Below are 24,029 nucleotides of genomic sequence, written 5' to 3'. Positions count from 1 at the left end.
GACACTGCACAAGTGAAGAAGTTACCTGTACCAAGCAATGACAACAGGCAGGCAGAGGGTCAAACATAGCTATGCAATTTGATACCATTCAACAACAATCAGTGAGACGAATCAGCTAAAATTTTGTTTCGGTTATAATCTCCTCTCAAAACGATTTTAAGAATAAACTCCTTTCATCAACCTGGTGCATTTAAGATTTTATTTCTGAATACCAAAGATCAAAACTTGGTAGAACAAAAATAGTTTTTCTTACCAACTAGACTATCCCATATGGGCTCATTCTTAGGCTTTTATTAAAATATAAATCTTAACAGGTCGAATAAAAGATACAAAAATAAGTTCTTATTATAATCAAGGATCGTAGTTTATACTAAGATCAGTTGTAGGGAAGAATTTGTTTTACATTTTACTTGGAGATGAATGGGAGACTAAAGATGAAAGTACAGATCAAGCCAGGAAGTCCAAAACAAAGATCATGGCATTGATTTACCCGGAAGTCACTTTCCTTCTCATAAGTCTCAACATTTGAAATTTAAATGGACAGAATAAACAATCATTACTACTTTCGAAGGATGCATTTGCTTCTCATAATCAGATATGTGGATGATTGTCCCTATAAACTTGAGAAAAATAATATTACTAGTAGAACATTAGATCATATTAGCCACTGACAGATCCTGTGGGAGTAATTTATTGTCTTTGAGAGCATGGGATTACATAAGAAATACTACTTCCTCACTCTCTAGCAGATTCCCATTTATATGCAGAGGATCTGAAGGATAGTGCATAAGTCCCCTTCAATCATTCCGTGATTGCTCTTCTTCTACATTCTGTGATTAAAATTGATCAATCTCTTGATCTTTTCCATAAAACTGATTACTATCTCTATCATAATCCATTCACTGTGTAGAATAATATTGAGGTATCAGATAAACTTTTCTTAGCAGAACAGAGTCTCCTACGGATAGATGTCTACTAAGGAATCAACCAGTGTAGAAATCCCCTCCTATTTAGAATAAATCTTTGTCCGTAAAGCATATGATATGATGATGAATGATACATGCTGTTATTAACGACCACTGACACAAATTTTGAAATTCTTGATCCTATAGCAAATTTTCGCTTCTAAAACAATAAAAGGATTTGATATTTTTGGAACAAATACCACTAGTTCTGGCATACAGCAGTGAGAACTGAGATTATTGAGTATACATTCAAATAAGTTTGAAGGAAGCTGAGTATTTCCTAATGCTATAAACATTTCCCAGGAGAGAAATATACATACAAGGCCTTCTGATATAAGCAAGTTCAGTAAGATTTCATTATATTTCCTCGAAAAAGTCGGACTGAAAACACATTCAAGCAGGCATCAGAACCCTACTACCACCCGTGATATGTAAATACAGAGCAAGACAAAAGGTGACTATAATGGAAGACTTAGCACCGACATATCGGATAACATCCAGTCCCCTTTCCACAACTTCCTCATGGACAATGTGAATGCTTCTTTTCAGACCCTCTGAAAGCATCCATAGTATAAACAATACTAAAGACCTTAATGTTTCAAAGGTTACTCTCCCAGTCACATCAAGCACAAACTTCCTATTGCTGGGAACTGCCCACGTGGATAAGACCTTATCAACCCACCCATTATTCTGAATCCCATCAAATGAGCTCCCCCTTTTCACTCCTTTTAATGACACTTCCTTCTCGAAACCATCTCTCATTCCACCAGCACCTGCGCTCTGATAAAAAATCGAGCATGTTGAAGCCGAATTCAATTTTGAACTTGTCAACACTTGATGAGATGTTCTCACCAGTGTTTCCACAGCCCCATTACAAACAGAAACCAAAGTGTCTCTAACATGTTTTTGATGCTTGGGATTGGTCATCCCAGCAAAAATTTCATCATAAGTATTAATGTCCATTGTCTTGTCAAGATAGACTGCAACAGCTGTGCTTACTAATCTTTGAATGCAATCAGCAATTAGCTCTTTAGACTTATCATCATAAAGCACATTAATCCATTTGGGTACATCAGATGACCCATTATTCCCACTCAAACCCTCCACTTCTCCAACACTTGAGTAAAACCCCAAAACCAGATTCCTAGCAAAGCTACCAACAACAACAGATACAAAACCAGTCCCAGCATTAGAAAAAACCCTATCCAACACCCTATCAGTAATGCTGGAATTTTCGGAACCCGCCGCGAATTCTTTCTCATTCGCTGATTCTAACTTATACCCTCTTAAAACTCCAACTGTTAAAGCCTCAGTAACCGAAATTAAAGATTGGGAAAATTCCTCTGATCTCACAATTTTTGAAATTTGCTTCAAACTATTCGGAGCTTGATCAGAATCGGATTGCAAAAACTCCTTCAACTCCTCGGAGACAACATTGATGGTCTCGGCGGATTCGGAGACCAACTCAGCTAACGAAATCAGAGCTCCGAAGAGCTTGAAAAGCCTCTTCCTTTTCTTCACCACAGAGGGTAAATTATACACCTTATAGACCCCATAACCAGAGACTCCACATATAGCTAGCAATATAAGCCATTGTTTCTTCCTTCGTGAAAAAGTCAACGCATTGTTCACCAATTGCAAATCCATTAACCAAAACAAAAACCCTAGAGATACAGGAATTGGATCCGGGGCTTTTGAAATACTAACAAGAAAGAAGCTATTAACCCAGAGATTTATGGTTTTTGGATAAGGATTCACAGGTCGAGAAATCTAGGGTTTCCTTTCATTTTATTTTGTGAAGGAAAAGGGTTTCGTTTTCAATTTAGATGTAGACAAGGGGTTTTCTTTTTCCTTTTCCTTTAATCCATAATAGATAAGACAATTTAAGAGCAGCATTCAAAGAGGATAAATAAACTAATTTTCTTTTGTCAGGAAGGGAATTAGGACTAAATTACTACAAAAGGCTCATTTTAAAAAAAATAAAATGAGAATATATCGTTTTGTTCAAAAATAACTAGAAAGAATCGATTTCATTAAAACATGTTGAGTTGGCGTCATTTTTGTTTTCCCAGATGTTCAGTAAAACGTACCTACGTTAATGCGTTTTATTAAAGTGCTTTCACGTAGGTGCACTTTTGTCCGAGCTCCAATGGTCAACTCTAATGGCTATTTGAACTAGCCGTTGGACCCCAACGGCAAAAAAAAGTATACCCCCAAACACACACACATTTCTCACATACAATTCTATCCTATATCTCTCAAATAGTCTCTTAAATTATTTTCCTAAATTCTATTTTTATCTAAATTATTCTTTTTATTATTTTTTATTAGTAATTTCAAGAAATAATATTTTTATTAAAATTTTGTCCGTGTTCAATTATATATTTAGCAATGGTCGGGTCTCTAGTCCATCTTAATAATAAGTACATCTCTGTCAACCAATTACAAATGGTAAGAATAAATTTTAATAATTTTAATAATTTTTTAAATTTTTTTTATTTCATAGTTATAATTGAACTTAATATTTTTTTATAACTTTTATGTAAATAGGCAGAAGATCGAATTTTGCAAAGTCACATTTGTAATCTACCCGGTCCTCCATCACCGTTGATCGAAACATACTTGAGGGAAGCTAATTTTTTGCATGTGGCCCTTGTAGGTCGGGGGTGTAAATTAGACCCGGAACTCATAAGCGCGTTGGTGGAGACCCAAGATGCACACATTCTATATTCCATGCGGTAAGTGTACTATCACTCTAGAGGACGTGCAGTTACAGTTGGGGTTACCCGTGGACGGGTTAGTAGTCACCGCCTAGGTTTATTCAGTTTGCTGATTGGGGAATCGTATGTTACGATCTTTTGGGTGTGGTTCTGGAGATGATTTATGGAGGATTCTACTGAAGAGAAAAAAGAACGATACGCTCGGGTGTACATCCTTCAGATTATCGAGGGTATTTTAATGTTGGATAAGTCATAAAACCTTGTACATCTAAGGTGGCTGTTGGAACTCATCGATTTTAGAGGAGCTGACGAACTCAGTTGGGGGCTCGCCGTGTTGGCGACATTGTACCAGGAGATGTGTCGAGAGACGAAACCAAAAAAAATCAAAATCGATGGTTACCTTTTACTACTACAATCATCGGCTTGATACCGTTTTTCATTTTTATGTCCTCGAGTAGACTACCCGTATGCATTCCCACTCGTAACAAGGTAAAATTCACTAGATATTACCATTATTAAAATTGATTTAAAATAAAATTATTATGTTAATAAGTTATTTGAATAAGTGGAACCATGCCCTGTGTCACGTGGGATTACCTGCCGAGCTTGAAGATGTATGACTTTTATTAGAACAACAATTGGAAGCGGGTGTATGTATTTATTTAATTTTGAACTATATAAAAATAACGTAGTCAATTTCCTATTTAGTATTCAGTAGTATATATATAACTAATGTTTTGATCACGTTCATATAGTTTGAATGGACATCATACGAGAACCCGACAATTCGGGCAGTAATTCCTAATGAATTTTTTGTAAATCCCAATGCTTGGCACGTTAAGGTCCCATTGGTAGTATACGTTACTGTTGAGATGCGTGAGGCAGATAAAGTGTTGCAGCAGTTAGGATTCCGATAATTTATTTCTGTGGCACCTCAGGAGCTTGATGATCTGCATCGTATCAACTTACGGCGACCGGATATGAATTGGTCGATATTCCACTCGCAATACATCAACATGTGGAATAATCAGTACGATTTTTTACCTACTCGCGACGCAATTCTCATTTTGGAGTTAGCATGCAATCTGAATTACATGTCATGGTTTAGGATCCATGGCAAGCCATATTTGTTAGGGGAAGAGGTGAGGTGTCAGCGTCCCCATACGAGTAGGCCACGACGAGCCCCTTTAAATCCAATGAGTGGCGAGATGGGCCCATCATCAGTGCCCATTCAAGAACTGGCCTCGACGGCCTCAACACTACCACTCTCACCATACCCCTTTTAGTATGTACTGCCTTTATTCTGGTTTGTACCCTAACCCTTTTATTTTCACACAACCACAAAATGTTGCACCACATTTTTCTACTCCTAATCGTATGTAAGGTTGGATTGTTGGTCATCCATCCTCAATGTGGTACACGCCCCGGCCATCTCATTTCCTGATGATGGCGATGCTTACGACGATGTATAGGCCATCTTGTATGAGACATCAACGAATAGTCCACTCACTATCCCATCGGCTTATGGGACTCAACATAGTTACCCTCATTCGTCATGGGTGACGTAAACACCTCTGAGATCTTTGTTCTATCAAGGTGGGTCATCTTCCTAATCACCTATTTATAGACCGAAGGATGCACAAAAGCAAGGATCTACATTGAACGAAGGAAAATCCCAACAACCACAACTCAGTCCAAAAGCTGAACCTAGAAGGAATCCAGTGTGTAACTATCGACCACCCCGATATAACACAGATTTTGACCGGCATATGCACTGAAGAATTGTATATTATATCATTTAAGAAAATGAAAGTTCTTTTCAATCTTTTTTGTATACAATCTGATTTTTGTACCATTAAACCCTAATCAAAATGTAAATTTACTTTGATTATTTTCACATAGCATAACAATAAGATTTGATTTGAAAAGAAATATCAAATGTTTTTGTTGAAAATTCACATGAAGAAATATCAAATTTATTTTGGCTAACAATTCCCATGAAGACATATATTATAATGTTTAATTTCGATGTGGACAGGACGACATTGTATGACCCGAGTTCCTACGCCCGCATAACCTCTGTTGGTTTAAGCACTCTAAAATATCCATGTTGTCACGTATTCGAGTCAAGCACGGTTGACCTTTTAGTTTACGATGTAATTCTTTATCGGGTAACAACTTAAATAGAGCAAAAGATACAAGCGGCCAGTGAAAATATGTGTCTCAACATGTTGTACAAGATTTCTAATTTGTACACTTCGTTGACGAAGCTCATGGGATCCAAACAGAGATTCATACAACCCGTAATTGTATGAGCGCATGAAAAATGAAGTGAGTCAAATATCCCACAGTCGCAAGTCCTATTTCTCAAGTGTACTCGGTACACTCCTCCGGTAATACCTTAGTTCGGTCTGTCGAACTCCGTCACCTGAAACAATAGGTTATCACGCGAGTGACAAACTGTGTGCATCCAGTTGGCTCATACCTTGCCATTATTAATTTCTTCCACTACCATTGGGCACCATACATGGCCTCCTTGTAATTTTCCGGCATAACGTGCTGCTCGTTTTGGGAACACTTCCGCCAAACGGAAGTATGTCTCTTTCATAACTGAGGTTGTCAACAAATGACGCATTTCTTTTAAAATGAAATTGATGCATTTTACCAGGTTCGAGGTCATATGGCCATATCATAGCCTGCCGTCGTATGCTTGTGTCCACTGTTTGAATGGTATGTTGCCCCTGCTGAGTTAATTGACTGCAATATTTCCAACATATCATGAAAACGAACCTTCATGATCTCGTACCCTGTCAATATAAGTGCATAACGACGAGTACATACCAAAAAATATAAAAATACAAATGGAATATTACAAACCAAATAATATTGGTGGCGATTAAATACCCATGTTGGTCACTTGTCATCGCTCAGCGGTAGACCAGTATTGTTGGTAGTAGTTGAACGCAACATGCCTTAAACAGTATCGATGGTGTGTGCGATCCCAAAGGCTTCCCTGTCGTTCAATTGTGGACAATATTCCAGTTCCCCGATCTAAGATAACGAATATATCAGGTTGGAGGTAAACATGCCTCCTCAATCTAGAGAAAAAAAAATCCCAATTGTCTACTTTCTCCCCCTGTGTTATTGCATACACAATTGGAAGGATCCTCCGATTACCATCCTGTGCTAGAACCAACAACTGCCGATGGGTACCATACATGAAAGTACCATCTATTTGTACCAATGGCTTGCAGTACTGAAATGCATCTTGGCATTGCTTGAAGGTCCAAAACAGAAGCTTGAACACTCGACACCTACGGAGGAAGCAATCATTGTAGTTTGCGAGACCCGTTTCAAGATCTGTTATGCAACCTGGTACGCACCTCTCTAGCACCTAACACCATTTCTATACCTCGTTGTATTCGGGGCCTTTTTTACAAATCTCATCCCGAGATATTTTTTCAGAACCATCTCCTCAAATTTATTTTCTCAGAAGCAACAGTACTGAAAAGGGCATCTTGTTGGAAGCGTTTTTAGCACTTTTAATTACTGTGCATCCTACTTAGAGTGTTTTTTCTCTACAAAATCAATCCATCTTGTCAAAATTATTTCTTCAGAACCCATCCCTTTAAAATTATTTTTTTAGAACTCATCCTATACAAATTATGTTTTTAGAACCCCTAAACCCTAAAAATTAAATAAAACCCTAAACCTAAACACTTAAAAATTTTAAAAAAAACCTAAACCCTAATTGGCACTGGGAAAACATGGGCAAAAGCGCACCTACGTGGAAGCGCTTTACTAAAGCACGCCGACGTGGGCGCGCTTTACTGGTCATTAAGGAAAAAAGTGCTGAGCTGGACATGCTTTCCTGCGTTTCCCCTGAAAACAACGCCAGCTCAACGTGTTTTAGGGAAATTAGTCCTTTCCAGTAATTTTTTTAACAAAACGACCCATTTATATAAATTACTTTGGAAATGAGCCTTTTCTGTTCATTTAGTCGGGAATTAGATATAATTAATTTGGTTTAAATATGCCAAAGGTCCCTGCACTCTTTTGAAATTTAAAATTTAGACCCTATACTTTAATTTTGAGACATTGAGTCCTTGTATATTTTTATTTAAAAATCTTGGTCCCTGTCTAATTTTTCCATTAAAGCTAATAATGTCAAAGGTAAAATAATTTTTTTAGCACTCAAAATTTTCAATTTATTTTTATCAATTTGGTCCTTCCCTTTTAAAAGTACATAACAACAATTTTAAAAAATATTTTTTATATTTTAGATAAAAAGTATAAAAATTTAAAATTATAATTTTAAAAAAATAAAAACTTTTGAAAGAAATATTTAAAATTCAAAAAATAAAAATGATTTTAAAAATATAAAAAAACTCAAAAGTTAATGATATCAAAGGTAAAATAACTTTTTTAGCCCTCAACATTTAAGAGTTTTTGTCAATTTGATCCTTACCCTTTAAACATACATAAAAAATTAAAAATTAAAAATTTTCATATTTTAAACAAATAAAAATTATAATTATAATTATAATTTTTTAATGTAAAAATTATGAAAAATAAAAACTCTTTAAAATTAAAAAAATAAAAAATGAACTTTTTAAAATATAAAAAAATATATAAAAAAACTCTAAATTCGATGTTACCTAAACCAGACTAGACTGGTTAGACCAGGAACCGACTGGAGTATTAGTTTGGCGAGAGGTAAAAATTGGTTGACCCACGAACAGGTAAAGACTGGTTGAATCGAGCTAAAAAAAATTAATTGGACTGGCAGTTGAATTGATTTTTATAATTTTATAATTTTTGATGTTTTACAATTTATTTGTTTTGTGACGGTCGAACTAGTCGTTCTGAGAACCAATTGGCTAGACTTGTTCGAAATCGACTCACTTGAAGTTTAATTCCAAACAAAGATTTCATTTACAAAACCATAAAAACTTAAAAAATATTAACTTTGTGACATAGTAAATGACATTTTTTAAATAGTAAATATTAACTATATTCCAATTTAGCCTTATTTCATTCTTAATAGTAGAGGGACTAAATTAATCCATTTAATAGTATAGGGGCTAATTTGATCAAGTCCTTATAATAAATGGACCTCTTATGTACATTCACTCATAATTATCCCGTGGGCATTGATGGACCACTAGGTGGATTAGAGCAAATACAAAATAGGTCTTAGAAATTAACAACACCCAAGGGAGGAAAAGATTGAAAATTACTCCCTAATTATGCTAACGCATTGGTACATTTCTTCCTTTCCTGAAAGACATGCTTCATGGAGCTAGAATTCATAGTATGGAGGAACATCCTGTACTCATCAACCAAAAGAGATAGAATGAAATTAGAAGTGGAACTATTAGACATAAAATAAATAAAAGTGGTATCATCAACTTTTATCTCAAGGTCCCTGATATTTAAATCTCTAGCATTAGCCCATACCCAGGAGCACATAGTTCAACTTTCACACTCGTTACACTTGAGATCAGGGATTTAAATAGCGGTCCGTTACCGAAATAGCGGCCGTTATATAGCGGTAACGGCACCGTCCGAAACCGTTACTGCCGAAACCCGCTATACCCGCAATACACAATAAGTAATGTAAAATTCACGACCGCGATACCCGCAGTGACCGCAATAGCGTCCGTTATGTCCGCGACCGCGACAAACGCGACGCGACCGAAAACGCGACCGCGACCGCAATTTAAATCCCTGCTTGAGATGTGTTGAAATGACCGACAATCCAATTCCCCCTTATAATCATGAATAAAGACCCTTTCCCCCACTTTGCTCGAATTCCCCACCAATGAACCATCCGTGTTGAGCTTGTAGCATCCTCTCATAAGTGGTTTCCAATGGACAAGGATGAAATCGAGGAGGGCTTTTCGCCGAATGGGAAGGAAAAGAGCCACTCACTCCCTTGCATTTAAGAAAAGTCTCTCTAGGTCATTTCTTGCCAAAAATCACAGCATTTCGGATGAGCCAAATATCTCATAAGGTAAACAAAAAAAAAAGAAAGAAGATATTCCAAGGTAATCCGAGACTGATTGACCAAAGTTTAGAGGATAAATTTGACTCTAACCACTTTTCTCAATCACTAACAATGAGAGGCAAGCATTGGGATACGACATGAATACAATCCCAAAGCTACTTTGTGACCTAGCACTCCAAAAATAAATGTTAAATGCTTTCCTGAGAGTTTGTGCAAAGAGGGCACAGGTCCAAACATCTCACTCTCTATTAATTAGAACCTAGTTTATGGGGGAGAGCTCTTAATCCACATTTTCACATGAAAACTTATAATTTTGGGGATAGTTTAGATTTCCAAATCAATCTCCAAAGCTCCTTGTTGGGGTGAGTGTCGTCTACCTCTTTTTGTTCCACTTCTAATTTCAACAATTTGTCTTTTTGTTCAACGATTTGTCTTTGACCTAATGCTCTCTTCTTTTAATCTCAACTTTAAGGTACTTAGAAAACTGGGTTGGATTTCTTTTTAGATCTAATTCAAGTTTGATGTTCTTTTTTTCACATTGTTTTTTTTATTATATTTTTGTATTTATAGAATTTCAGCTTATTTGGATATGACGTAAATTTATTTATCAAGATTTTAGTAATCCTTTTTTAGCTTGGTGTCTATTTTATAAAAGTTATACAATCCTAGGAATCTCAGTTGCTTTGATTGCAAGTGGGGAGTTTCTTTTTTCCCACTATTATTAGTTGTAACTTTGAACCAAGATTTAGTTATAAATTCTAGAAATAAGAAAAGTTAAAATTGGAATAAATTATCGTTTAGGTTGATTATAAGTTTGTGATTTATTGTGTTTTGGATTACACGATTTTGGAGGAAGTTGTTGAGGATTGTTTATTTTAATGGAAAGGCTGAACTTTGGCCTAACTTTTAGCGACGACATTGGCAAATTGATCCCAAACCTAGATTTGTTTGAAGGAAAATTTTAGGGTTATCATATATATATTGTACTTTTGAATTTTTAATACATATATTTTTCTTTTTATTTATAATTTTTATATTTTTAAATCATTTTTGATAATTTCTATAAAAAATTATTATTTTTTAATTTGGACTTTTTTAGAATTAAAACTAATTTAATGATTTTTGTGAACATTAAGGGCTACATTTTTTGAATTTTTTATATTTATAATCAAATTGATAGAATGTATAAACATTGAAGGGTTAAATTTATTATTAAGCTAATAAAAAAAAGCTCACATTAGATTTATGTTACTGAGTTAACACAAGTAATGAAAGAGCAACTAAAATATTTAATTTCAAAACGTTGGGTAACTAAATAAAAAAATAGTTGGGTGACTATTCTCATAGTTTACCATTTTATATAAATAAATGATATTAAAAAATAAGGATAAAAGGGTAAATTACACCACAAGTCACTATAAAATAGTGTCATTCCTATTTTGATCACTCTAATTTTTTTTTGTCAATTTAGTCACTCTAACTAAGGTAATTGTTTGAATTGGTCACCATCATTAAAAAAATTGTTAATCCACTAACGAATGTCCAACTTGACATTTCTTTTACTTTTGGCTAAAGCTAGAGACTTCTCTATAATTATTTCAAAACACTTTTTTTGTTTATTTGCAATATAAGAACCACCTATCCTCATCACTGCCCATCCCCTGCTCCCCTATCTCTATCGCTTCTTAATTTGCCATATTTGCTATCAACCTTTCACTACACCAAAATAGGCTTTTAGCGCCGCTAAAAGTATTTGCGGCGCTTTGACAATCACCGGAAAAAACGTCGCTAACTTTAGTGGCGTTTTTAGAAAAAAAAAGGCCGCTAAAGACCAAGACCTTTAGCGGCGCTTCTCTCACAAACGCCGCTAAAGACCAAGACCTTTAGTGACGCTTTTCCCACAAACGCTGCTAAAGACTATGACTTTTAGCGATGTTTTTGCAAAAAACGCCGCTAAAAATATAACCTTTTAAAAAAATTATTTTAATTAAATAATATTTATTTTTATGATAAATATTATATTATGTTTTATTTTTTAAATTTGAACTTTAAATATACTTTTAAGGATAAATAAAAAATATTATTTAAATTAAATTTTTTATGAAAATTTTAACTTTAAAACTAAATATAAAAATTAATGAATTTAATTTTAGAATTTAAAATAATAAATTAAATAACACAATTTAAATTCAAAAGTTAGAACTCAAGTTGTAGTTAATATTAAAGCAAAAATAAAAATTTGGAATCAAAACTAAAATAAATAATACATATGAGAAACAGACTGACTAGTTGAACCTGCCTATGGCTATACACATCGCAAGAGAATTGAGTTGAAGCTCTATCAGCAACATCTTTAGTTTCATTGGCGCTGCAATTGGCACTCTTTTCCACCTCAAGATTGGAGGCAAAGTCTATGTCATCTAGGACTTTGGTCAAGAATCAGAAATTCCAGGGTCTGCACAAGGCTTTTGCACTTCTATTGCAGTTGAAAACCAAGGTATACTCTATTTAGCATAGAGCAAAATGCAGGCTTCCTGGGACAGCACAGCTTCTTCTTCAACACAAGTAACCTACAAAAGACAGAACATGACCATTATGCACTATTATTCTAAGTACCATCAAAATGTTACCGAGTATATTACAAGTTGACACTTAAATTTCAAACTTAGGATGGAAATTTGCAATATCAGTGAAATTATCAGATCCAAATGCTTGAAGAACAAGCAAAATATTTAAAGTAGTAGGGAAACAGAACCCCCTGTAAGGTATCCTTCATAAGCAAGAAACTTTCAACAAGAAACACATTGTATCCAGTTCAGAAACTGGATATGTTAGTAACTATCCTTAGTAAAAACCAGAATGCACATTAAAATGTGAACAAATTCATCAACGCTTACCCTTGAATCATTTTTTTATTTTTACACTAATTCATGCTGTATATGTAATTTTTACAGTAACAAGAATACATAAATAAAGCAAGAAAAAAAATTATGTATAAGAAATTTGTTTGTTATCATGTCATGACATGCTTCTGTTGAACTTCAGATTTCAGGAGTTATATTACCCCAAGGTGATTTCTATTACTGGTCTATACTTCGACAGACACTCTACTTACCATTGCATGCTGTAGCAATGTAATTTACTTTTTTATTCCAAATATTATGAACACAATTAATCAGTAGAGTTTATTTCCTCAATTATCAATATTTTAAAGTAATAAATATAAAATTTCCTGAAATATTATTAAGAAAATATATAGCATTAGCAGCACCAATTTTGAGATTTATTCCTTCAGTACCATCCTGTAATTGAATAAATTTGTATTAATAAATAAACCAACCCTTCTAAACTCCTTGCTTTTCAAGTAATAAACATCAATATATACATAGATGCCCAATTTGTATTTCACGAAATACAGGGACTCCACCCCTTTCAATGGATTACCTTCAAATTTTTTATAATTTTATAATTTAACTTTAATGTATTTTTTATATTTATATATTTTTACAAATCTAAATATATTTTTTTTACATATTTTTACTATACAGACCAGCACGTACCTGCAATGCAAATAAGGGACAAACTAACTTTTTCCTTCTAAACAAAAAACACAAAAAAATCATAGAAAAAAATAAGAAGAAAGAGCCATTCGAAGGCCTAAAAAACTGTCCATGCGAAGGCCTATGGGTATCATCCATATGAACGTCACAAACTCGCTTAGAAGATTCAGAAATAAAGGCAAAACTATTCAGAAATGCCTGGTTATATCCTCTGAGCAGAATAAAGTATCCCAACCGATTTAGCAAAAACTAATCATCATGGAGCATTCAATTCACAGAATTTAACTCATATATTTTAACCCAACAATCTAATCAAAATTATTGTGGAAAATTCATTCAAAGTAAAACATAGGAGCAATGCAAATGTTTCCAAACTTTTTTTGAATAAGAGTAAATGAATTGAGAAAGCTTAAGAACTTCTATATTGGAAGACGTGTATTTTAGGTGGGACTTAAAAGGAGCTTTTAATTACAATGCTAGACAATATTATTAAATTTTGTCTAAGAGAGTAAGAGAACTACCGTTTTTGAAGAAACAAGAGGAATTCTTGATGACTTATCTTCTAGTTAAGGTTGACACTTAATCTGACAATCCCTTATAGATGGACATCAGATTCACATTATGGCTGTAAATTATCTGCACATAAATGGAAGACCATGGTCTCATTACCTTGTTAGCACACCAAGAAAACACCACCAATGAACCAAGTTCAATAAATAAAGAATCATTAATCTTCCAGTTCATAGCTAAAAAATACTTACAGAGCAATCTTCACCGCACCAATCTCAGCCACATTGGCATCATTTGCTGCTACTGAACCCGAAAACAATGCTCAAAATATGTTGAGGTGCCTTCCTGTTTGTCATTTTAATATCCTACTATGTAAATAAAAATCCAATATATTAAGATACAGGAAAATGATGGTACTACTATTAAGTCCCATTTGAATGATATCTCCATTTCTATTCATTCGAGTTTACAATCATATTCAAACATGTCATATATATGATTTTATTTACTTCATATATCAATCAAACAGTTAAAACAAAACAACAGGAACCCAATTTCCACCTCTAGAAAAACGATAAATTAAGCTTTAAAAACCCACAAAATATTTTCTAATAACAATCCCTAACGAAACATAAAGCTAAAAATTTTTAAAAAAAAGCCCAAAAACTTTACTGCAAATTTTGATGGGTGCTTCGAGTTCAAGCAAACTTGTTTCACTGGCCTGGCTACCGAACTTCCGTCAGCCGTCTGATTATATCGTCTACTACTGCTGGGTCCATCCCTTGCGCCGTCGTCGCTGCCATTAAATCGTCCTCCTTCAACGGCCTTTGATTAAACGAAACCCTAAAAAATTGAAACAGAACAAGATAAACGACCCCTTTTTGTTAGGGAGAGAAAGAGATTGGGGAAAATGGTAATAATCTTTTTTAGAGAAATTAAATATAAATTTATTTAACTTTGGAGAACCTTGCAATATCCAGTTTCTAATCGAATCATATGCAGCTAACTTTGGAGAGCTTTGGAGACGGAAAGGATCGAAGAACTTTGGAGAGAGGGAGAAAGAATATCCGAGAAAAAGAAAGAAAGGAGAAAGAAATGAGTTTGAAAAGGGTGAAGGAGCGAAATCCTCACAGACCGCGAAGAAGAGGGGAAAAAATTAAGGGTTTCAGTGGGGGGGAAATTTGGATAAAAAGGCGCGTTTTTTATAAAATAAAATAATTTTTTGTGGCGTTTTTTATAAAAAACGCCACTAAAAATTAAAGTTCTAATCATAAACGGCACCGTTTTATTAAGCTTTAATGCATAATTCTGGCGTTTTTTACAAAAAAATGCCACAAAATCTTTAATTTATTTCATTTCTAAAATATAAGAATTACATAAAATTATAAATTTTAGGTTTTTTTGTCTTTTTTGTTTGTATTTTTATTTCATTTCTTAGAATTTTGGTCCTATATATCCAAAATAATTAATTATACGTACCTAAATATATATCCATCCATATATATATCAATACTTTTCTTAATTTATTTATTAATTCTATTTAAACTAATATTTAAATATATCAAATGATTTAGATTAAATTTTTAAAATATATTTTTTAAAAAACTAATTAATCTAAACCCAAAACCTTGATTCGACCCTAAAATTCTTAAATCTTAAATCCCTAACTCTTAACCCTAACCCCTCTTTTACAATTATATAAGAACTTAATTAAAATATAAATTAAAAATACTAATTAATCTAAACCTTAAACCCTAGCCCGACCCTGAATCTCTAAACCCTAAATCACTAACTCTTAACCTCTAATCCTAAACCCCAAACCCTAAACCCCAAACCCTTAACTACTAACCCATAAACCTTATTTAATATATAAATTAAAAAACACTAATTAATCTAAACCCTAAACCTTATCCCAAGTCCCTAACCCCTAAACCTTATTTAATATAGATTAAAACATACTAATTAACCTAAACCCTAAGCCTTAACCTGACACTAAATCCATAAACCCTAAATATATCCCTAACCCTTACACCATGTTTGGTTGGGTGTATTGGCATAGCCAATACACCCCTAATCGGTGGGCCCCACTTAATCCTCCCTTAATCTGTTGTTTGGTTGGTTGTATTCCCATTACGTCCCAAATCTGTTCCTTCCCTAATACACCCGGTCCCGTAATAGCTAATACCCCCCTCTAGCACCGATTTGAGAATCCTTACCCATTTTTTATTTTCGTTTCTTTTTTTGCCCTCATAGATTTCTGCTTCTTCTTCCATCGGTATTGCTCTGTCCTCATTTCTTCTGCTTTCATAACAAATCCTCAACATTGTCTTCATCGGAGGCCGATTTCAGGTATGAATCTTTGCTTCAACATTGTCTTCGGCTTTCTCTGTTTTAATTTTTCTCTCCTTTAGATTTTTCAACATTGTCTTCAACATTGTCCCCTTATTTGTCTCTCCTTTAGATTTTTCTCTCTCTTTTTACTTAATTCAGATATTTAATTTTTTATATTATGATTCCATTGTTGACGTAGCTTTAATTTTAGTATTTCTTGTAGTTTTTCTCTCTTAGAAATTGAAACAGAGAGTTTAGGATTTTGAGAGGTTTGGATTCTGGTGGAAGAGTTTCTTATTTCTTGTTGTTTCTTCCTTTTTCCTGGATCGTGCTTCTCGATCAACCAGAGGGAGAAGGTGAATCTTCAACCTAAATTATGTTTATTTCATTTTGCGTTGTTCTTCTCTCTTTTATTTTCTAATGCTCTTCATTTTTCGGCGTTAATATTGTTTATAGTTGTGGCTGATGTTGAGAAAATTTATTTTCTTTTTGGAATATTTCCTTCAATTTCTGCTTTAAGGTGGGGAAGAGAGGACAATTGCTTTCATGAGAAGACTGGGACGTGCAAATTCTAAAACTCCACTATTGGGACACAGTTGTGAAAAAGGAACTATTAAGCACTCATTTCCTATGAAATATGTCCTAAAACCATGGAAACTTGGTCGATGGTTTTACCAAGTTGTCAAGTTCAGCATTGTTCAATATGTAAGTTCTCTTTAGCTTGAAGAAAATGAAATACTTAATTTTTTTTGTTGTTGGTTTCCTTTTTTAATAGATTTGTATGCTTCCTTAACAGATGATAATCAAGATATCGATTGCTCTTTTAGCAGTAATTCTTGAAGCTTTTGGTATGTATTGTGAAGGAGAATTCAACTGGGAATGTGGGTAAGATGATCTTAATGTAGAATGTTGCTGGTGATATTGAGGATTTTGTGTGATTTATCAGTAGAAAGACCTTTTTTTCTAGTTAGAAGAAAGTAATTCTAAAAGATTGTAATCCACATTGATGCCTCTTTTGGTGCTTCACCCGCTAAGCAACAAGCCACCTAAAACCTAAACTTATGATGTTTCACTTGTGAGCCCAAGTTTGTGTTTAAAATATTCTGGTATTCCACTGTTGCATTTAAAATGGTGAACATTCATTACTGAAACAGAAATATTTGAATGGGCCCTCTTAAGAAATTTCTCATTATCTTGGCAATTTGTTTCTTGATTGTGCAGATATCCTTATATGGCAGTGGTTCTCAATTTCAGTCAAACATGGGCTTTTTATTGTTGGTTATCTAATTGGGCATTGAAATGCATTGAAATGCATAGCTATTTATGGTCACTTGCACTTGTTCTATATTCTTCATATGTAACGGGGATAACAAATGTTGGAATGCTTTTTAGTTACAATCAAGTTCTGAAATTTCCCCCTATTCTTTTTTCCCTCTATGGAAAATGTGTGATAGTGCAAAATGGAAAGCTAATGCCTTTTGTTAATCCGTTGTGCTAATGTGTTGGATATGAGACAAAATATTTGATGTTTAAAATTAGGTTTCAACTTTTGCTTATTGTACCATACTTTTATTTTTGTCATTTTGCAATATCTAGTCATATGATTATACTCATAATTCCCATCTGTTTTATTGTAATTTAAGTGACTAGATTTGATTTTATGTTTGCTTGTTTCCATTTATTTGTAATACATTTCTAAACTTAAAAACTATGGCGAAGTGCCTTATTTTCTCTGCCTCCATTTCTTTTGCTCTATGTATGGATGAGACATTTCTTTTGAGCGACTCTACTTTTATTTCTTATGAGCTACTAACTCATTCAACTTCTCTTGAATATGCATGCAGAACTCATCGCTATGGCTGGGTATTTGAACAAATATGGTCTCATCTCATGCTTTAGTCAAACCGTTGTTAAGGTTTGTCCTGTTTTCCTTGTACTTTCGTCTTATTTTCTCTCTGCCATGTCCAATTTTACTAAAACTTTTTATGGAATCACCAAAGAGCCATCACCATAATCTACATGCGGTGCTTTGCTTTTTCTGGAAATAGTTGGAATCACATGTTTTCTCAAAAGGAAAATAGAAAGGAAAAACCAGAATACCATTGGCTATTTATATCTTGTCTTAAATAATGCAAACTATTGAAATACTTGTGCTCTACATTGTAATATATAGATCTAGTCAGTATGATTATTTGGCTCTCTCTAGTTCTGTTTTCATGTTCTATTAATATTTTCATATTACTTTGGCGTGTCCATTTGAGTCTTATTAAACAATGCCCTAGGATGTTCCTTTTCTTTTAGGCTAAGTTGTTCTGACACTGTTGTATTCAATGCTTCTGCTTTGGCAATCACACTAGGAACCTTTTTTACGAAGCTTGTAGCACAGGTCTGATGGAAATTAAAAATTCAGATGTTTGGAATTGCCTTTCATGTCAATGATCTGCTCATTTTTACAGGTCGTAGGTGGATTAGGTCTTTCATGGCAAATGTCATTTGGCATTCTGGTTCTTCTCTATTTCTACTCGCATTACTTCTTTGCCAGTGGAGCTGCTCATATTGGTGCCATGTTTACAGCCTTCTTGTCTGTGGCTACTGCTTTGGGCACTCCATCGTATTAGGGAGCCCTTGTTCTATCATTCCTCTCCAACCTAATGGGAGGCATTACTCATTATGGAATTGGATCCGCACCTGTATTCTATGGGGCGGGCTATGTACCACTAGCAAAATGGTGGGGTTATGGTTTCCTGATATCGGTGGTGAATATTATAATCTGCCTTGGAGTAGGAGGCATCTGGTGGAAGGCTATTGGCTTGTGGTAAGGCAGAATGTCATAAAATTTGCTGATACTGAGCTAAGAAGGATTTCTCACCTAACTTGAAGTTTACAGTTTCTTCTTCACATCGGAAACTGATTTGTCTTTGATTCTTTACGTTGCAGAAATAATCTTTATAGTGGGGTGGGGTTTAGAGGGTTGGAAAAAGAAGAAAGATTTGAGTTTCAGGTGGAGGTGGAGGTGTTAGAGCAGAACTTAGATCTTTACCACAAATTTTGACAAATGGAAAATACATTATTATTTTGAATACATATTAGTAATTACAAACACAGATTTGCTGCTTGATAACATATAGATCTTTTTTTTTTCATAGTTTACCATGGTTGCTTTATGCCTATATGATTGTTCATAGAAAATTTTTTTGGAAGAAGCCTATGCATGACATTTGTTTAATCCATGTTTTCTTAGCAAGTATCTACATTATTAATCTATATTATATAGTATTATATATTATGATTTTATTAAATTCATATAAGAATATTTAATATTAAGAATTTTATTAAATTATATATATTTTTTAAATTATATTTAATAATAATTATGTTAAATTATATTTTATAGTATTATATATTATGATTTTAGAAAATTCATATAAGAATATTTAATATTAAGTTTTTTTCTAATGATATGTGAAGTTTTTTTTTTTTGAAACAAAAGAGAATTCCTATGGTACATTCTTATACATGATCCATATTCTTAAGTAAAAGCCTTTGTGAATTACATTAATGATTATGCTTTTATTCATAATATACCTGTGGAAATATTTTTAATATTAATTATTTCAAATTATATTTTATAGTATCATATATTATGATTTTAGTAAATTCATATAAGAATATTGATTATTAAGAATTTTATTAAATTATATATTTTAATTATAATATATTTAATAATAATTATGTTAAATTATCTATATTATGATTTGAGTAAATTCATATAAGAATATTAATTATTAAGAATTTTATTAAATTATATATTTTAATTATAATATATTTAATAATAATTATGTTTAAATATGATTAAATTATTTATTATTGATATTAATAATCTTATTAAAATTTAAATAACAATAACAATAATAATTTACCAAAACAAATTTCTGCTAATTATTAAGAATTTTATTAAATTATATATTTTAATTAAAATAGATTTAATAATAATTATGTTTAAATATGATTAAAATATTTATTATTGATAATAATAATCTTATTAAAATTTAAATAACAATAACAATAATCATTTACTAAAACAAATTTATGCTAAGGGTATTCTAGTCATTTTAGTTTTTTCCATTATGCTATTACACCTCTATTCCATTCAACCAAACACAAGATTACTATTACGCCTCTATTCCATTACATTCAACCAAACAGTTGATTTGCTATTACACCTCTAATCCAATACACCTCTAATCCAATACACCTCCAATCCAATACACCTCTAATCCAATACAGCGAACCAAACGCACCCTTAAATCTCTAACCCCTAAACCCTAAAACACAACCCTTAAACCAGAATCCCTAATACATAATCCATAATCCCTAATTCCATAATCTATAAACCTTAAAATTGTAACTCCTAAACCAGCCTTAAATCATAAATTAACACTATACCCTAAACTATATACCTTAAACCTTATATATTAAACCCTAAACTATAATGATAATTAATTAAATATTTTAAAATTAATACTATCGTATCTTTTGCAATTATATATGAAATTATTTAATATATAAATTAAAAATCAATCAGTCATGCACCCAAAAAATTTTAAAATTATTTTAAATAATAGTATTTTAATTTTTCTATTTTTAACAAATATTTTCCTATGTTTTTTATTTTAAATTATTTCTACGTGTCATTATTTCAAATTTATCAAATTTTAACAAATATTCAATTAAAATAAATTGAATTTTAACTAATATAATTAAACAAATTAAATAGTAAATAGACAGATAAAATGTTTTTGTGGCGCTTTTTTAAAAACGCCGCTAAAGCTCTGAGCATTAGCGACGCTTTTTTAAAAACGCCGCTAAAGCTTTGAGCATTAGCGGCGCTTTTTAAAAACGACGCTAAAGCTCTGAGCATTAGCGTCGCTTTTTTAAAAACGCCGCTAAAGCCCTAGAAGGTCAAAAAAACGATGCCGTTGGGTTTAGATTTTTTGTGGCGTTTTTCCAAGAAACGCCGCTAATGCTCATTTTTAGTGGCGCTTTCCTGAAAGCGCCGCTAATGCTTGATCTTTAGCGGCGTTTTATGAGAAGCGCCGCTAATGCTCAATTTTTAGCGGCGTTTTTTATCCAAACGCCACGAAAAATGCCGCTAAAAGTCTGTTTTGGTGTAGTATTTCTAGTAATTTAAGTTTTTTTTTGTCGCCCATGTCTTTCCCATTCAACTCTTGTAAATTACATAGCATAGGTATACACTTCTAGTTTTTTTTTCTCCTTCTCAAAATCACTTTGTTGAATCAGTTGTCTTTCACGTATGTTGTTTGTAAAAACTTGGCTTAAATATTAAATTGATACTTAAACTTATCCATTTTTCCCAGATTAATATTTCAGGTTTTTTTCCTAGATCAGTACCCAAACTTTTTTTTCCGTCAACTAAACTGGTACTTTTCTCTAACGTCATTAGTTTTTAATGACGTGGCAGCACTATCCAATTGTGTGATGCCACATAAACTGTTATTTGGCAGCGACCAATCAAAGATTTTTCAATCCTTATATTCCATGTCTAAAAAATGGTAATAGAAATAATTTTATTTTTATTATTATTAAGTTTAATAAATTTGAAAGGAATTTCTTAAGTTTCTCCATTTTATTCTCAAACCCAAAATCCATCTATTCTTCCTTTACTAATATTTCCTTCAACATTCTTTAGTTTAGGGTTTATCTTCATATTCTACACACTCGATTTCCATAGTGAGAGTCAAAGAAGCAAATAAGGAAAAATGTCTTAATCAATCAAGATAAAATCAAGTGGTCAATTGAGAGTTGTGTATTGTCATTGCAGGTTAAGGGCTCCAGTTTGCAACGTAAATACTCCATGAGCAAAGGGAGAAAATTATTTGCGTGTGCAAAATTCAAAGTGGTAAAAGTTTGAAATTTAATTATCAGTTTGGAGGAAATTAGATTTTGTGTTTTTGTTGTGTACTATCATTGTTGGATGTGCAAAAAATAGAGGGCTCTGTGATTTTAGTTGAAGATTTTGTGCAATTTAGGGTTTTAGCGACATGCTTTTGAAATGAATTTGAAATATTTTGCTTAAAGTTGGAAATATGAAAATTTTACCTTAATTACACATATATTCTGATTTTTTTTATTAAATGTGAGTAATGAAGATTGGGGGTTGTGATTTTTTCAGTGGGTTGAATTTAACGGTAATGACACTGATTCAACCGGAGAAGAATAAGGTTGCACAATCGGTGAAATAATGCTGCAAAATAAGATGTTATTAATAAAGAATAGGAGATTAAGAGGTTAGAATAATGAGCTCAATATTGACGAAAAGCAAAGACTGTGATTCAAGGCAACTCGTTTGGAAGAGAAGATCACATTGTACAAGACTAATATGTCAAGAAATAACAAAGTAATATTTTCTTATAAGATGTTAATTGTATCATGGATGGTATTTTTGAGTTATGTTACGTATTAGGAAATATGTTCTGGATGGTGATTTGTTGTCTACGTATTTGTTGCATTAGTTGTTTTTATATGAATTTGTTAGCTTTTAGCTTAACTTTTGTTAAAATGTAAGATGTCGAAAGCTTGGTATTTTGACTTATGAATTTGGTAGTGATTATATTGCCATTGGCTTTGGTATGAGTTGTAAGCAAAATTGTATGGATTTCAGAAGTTTCATCTTTCTTAATGTTGAAATATATTTTCTATTGATTAGAGTTGTAACACCCCAAAATAGGGTCTAGGAGTTTTATGGGTATTTTAGGGATTTTAGCCATAGAGTGTTTGGAATTTTGTGATATCGTTTATCGGTAATATTTTTTACTACGGTTTTTATAAAATTAAATCAATTTCTAAAAATGAGTTTTAAATACCTTTAATTTTGAAAATAAGACTGATTTGTAAAAGAGTCAAAATTGTGAGTCTTTATGAAGTAATTAAACCAAATTACTGTTGCCGTCCCTTCTCAGTACTGTTGCCGTCCCTTTGTCTTCCCTCACCCTCTCCATTTGATTTTGATTCCAAACTCTAGTCCTTTGATTTTCATCATCCTTACAACATTAAACCTCTATAATACTTCAAGAAAAACACCCAAAAACACCATCAATTCCTCTATTGTCAAGCTTGTAGGTTTTTCGGGTTTTCAATCATACGCTTGGTTTTTCATCAACTAAGGTAATGATTCATCTTCCTATTAGTTTTTAATGTTATCTAGTCTTTAAAAACTAAATTATTAGCCATTAAATCGCATGTTTTAAATAAAAGCCAAAAATGAGATCGTTAATGGTAGATTTTTAGATTTTGAGTAAAAACGTGGTTTCAAAGTATTTTTCAATTAGTTTTGACATAAGTAAGAGGTTTCTAAATTTACTTTAAAGTTTGTTAAGGATTTCTAGGGATTTAATGAATTTTCATGAAAATTGCCATAAACATGTCAAAAATTTTGATACCTTAAAATGTGTAGTTTTTGTGTAGTTTAAAGGTTGGGAATTAGTCGTAGATGATTATGTAGGTGAACAAAATTTGTTTTATGTGAAAAGATTAAGTGTAGGCTGAGATATTTAAATTTAAAGCTTTTTATGTCGAAGGTTTCTGTTAGAAGAGAACATAGCTTAGGATTATGTTTGTGACTATTTTAGGTAAGTTATTGACTGATTATTGATTGAATATTTGTGTGGTTTATCTTGTTGAAGCGTCGTAGTCAATAGGACCTTCAACGAGTAGAGACAAAGGCAAAGAAAAGCTTATCTAAGCTTTCATCTTTTCGACGAAAGCATCATTTGTGAGTGTTTGGAATCGTTACTTGTAGACATGATTCATAGTGTTAATTGGGAGCTTAGGAATAACCTAAACCTCTATTCTAAGTTTCGAGTGTAAGCTTTCTATTTTCCTTACTTTATTTTTGGCAAATTATGTGAATATG

General features: G+C 32.7%; 1 protein-coding gene and 2 long non-coding RNA genes across 4 annotated transcripts; 1 reads left to right on the top strand and 2 right to left on the bottom strand.

Moving 5' to 3' along the window:
- Positions 1–1,299: 1,299 nt before the first annotated feature.
- LOC107940265 (protein PHLOEM PROTEIN 2-LIKE A10) lies at positions 1,300–2,876 on the bottom strand. Its single transcript, XM_041086291.1, has one exon. The coding sequence runs from the start codon at positions 2,610–2,612 to the stop codon at positions 1,359–1,361; it is 1,254 nt and encodes a 417-aa protein (XP_040942225.1). The 5' UTR covers positions 2,613–2,876; the 3' UTR covers positions 1,300–1,358.
- Positions 2,877–11,891: 9,015 nt separating this feature from the next.
- LOC107940267 (uncharacterized) lies at positions 11,892–14,939 on the bottom strand. Its single transcript, XR_001695403.2, has 5 exons — positions 14,732–14,939; positions 14,438–14,608; positions 14,017–14,110; positions 13,777–13,891; positions 11,892–12,265 (listed from the first exon to the last, which is right to left on the bottom strand). It is a non-coding gene; the product is annotated as an uncharacterized lncRNA (long non-coding RNA).
- Positions 14,940–15,969: 1,030 nt separating this feature from the next.
- Positions 15,970–19,219, top strand: LOC107940272 (uncharacterized). Of its 2 annotated transcripts, none has more exons than XR_001695413.2 (5): positions 15,970–16,114; positions 16,320–16,452; positions 16,617–16,801; positions 17,941–18,011; positions 18,553–19,219. It is a non-coding gene; the product is annotated as an uncharacterized lncRNA (long non-coding RNA). The 2 variants fall into 2 exon arrangements; XR_001695412.2 differs by having other exon boundaries at positions 16,308–16,452.
- The last annotated feature ends 4,810 nt before the right edge of the window (positions 19,220–24,029 follow it).

This window comes from Gossypium hirsutum, chromosome D01 (genome assembly GCF_007990345.1).
Source record: "Gossypium hirsutum isolate 1008001.06 chromosome D01, Gossypium_hirsutum_v2.1, whole genome shotgun sequence".
Taxonomy (NCBI): domain Eukaryota; kingdom Viridiplantae; phylum Streptophyta; class Magnoliopsida; order Malvales; family Malvaceae; genus Gossypium; species Gossypium hirsutum.
The sequence above is the reverse complement of the archived record's forward strand: the minus strand, read 5'-3'. Positions and strand labels throughout refer to the sequence as shown.

Excerpts from the sequence above, each read along its gene's own strand:
- LOC107940265 (XM_041086291.1), bottom strand. The coding sequence starts at position 2,612 with ATGGATTTGCAATTGGTGAACAATGCGTTGACTTTTTCACGAAGGAAG.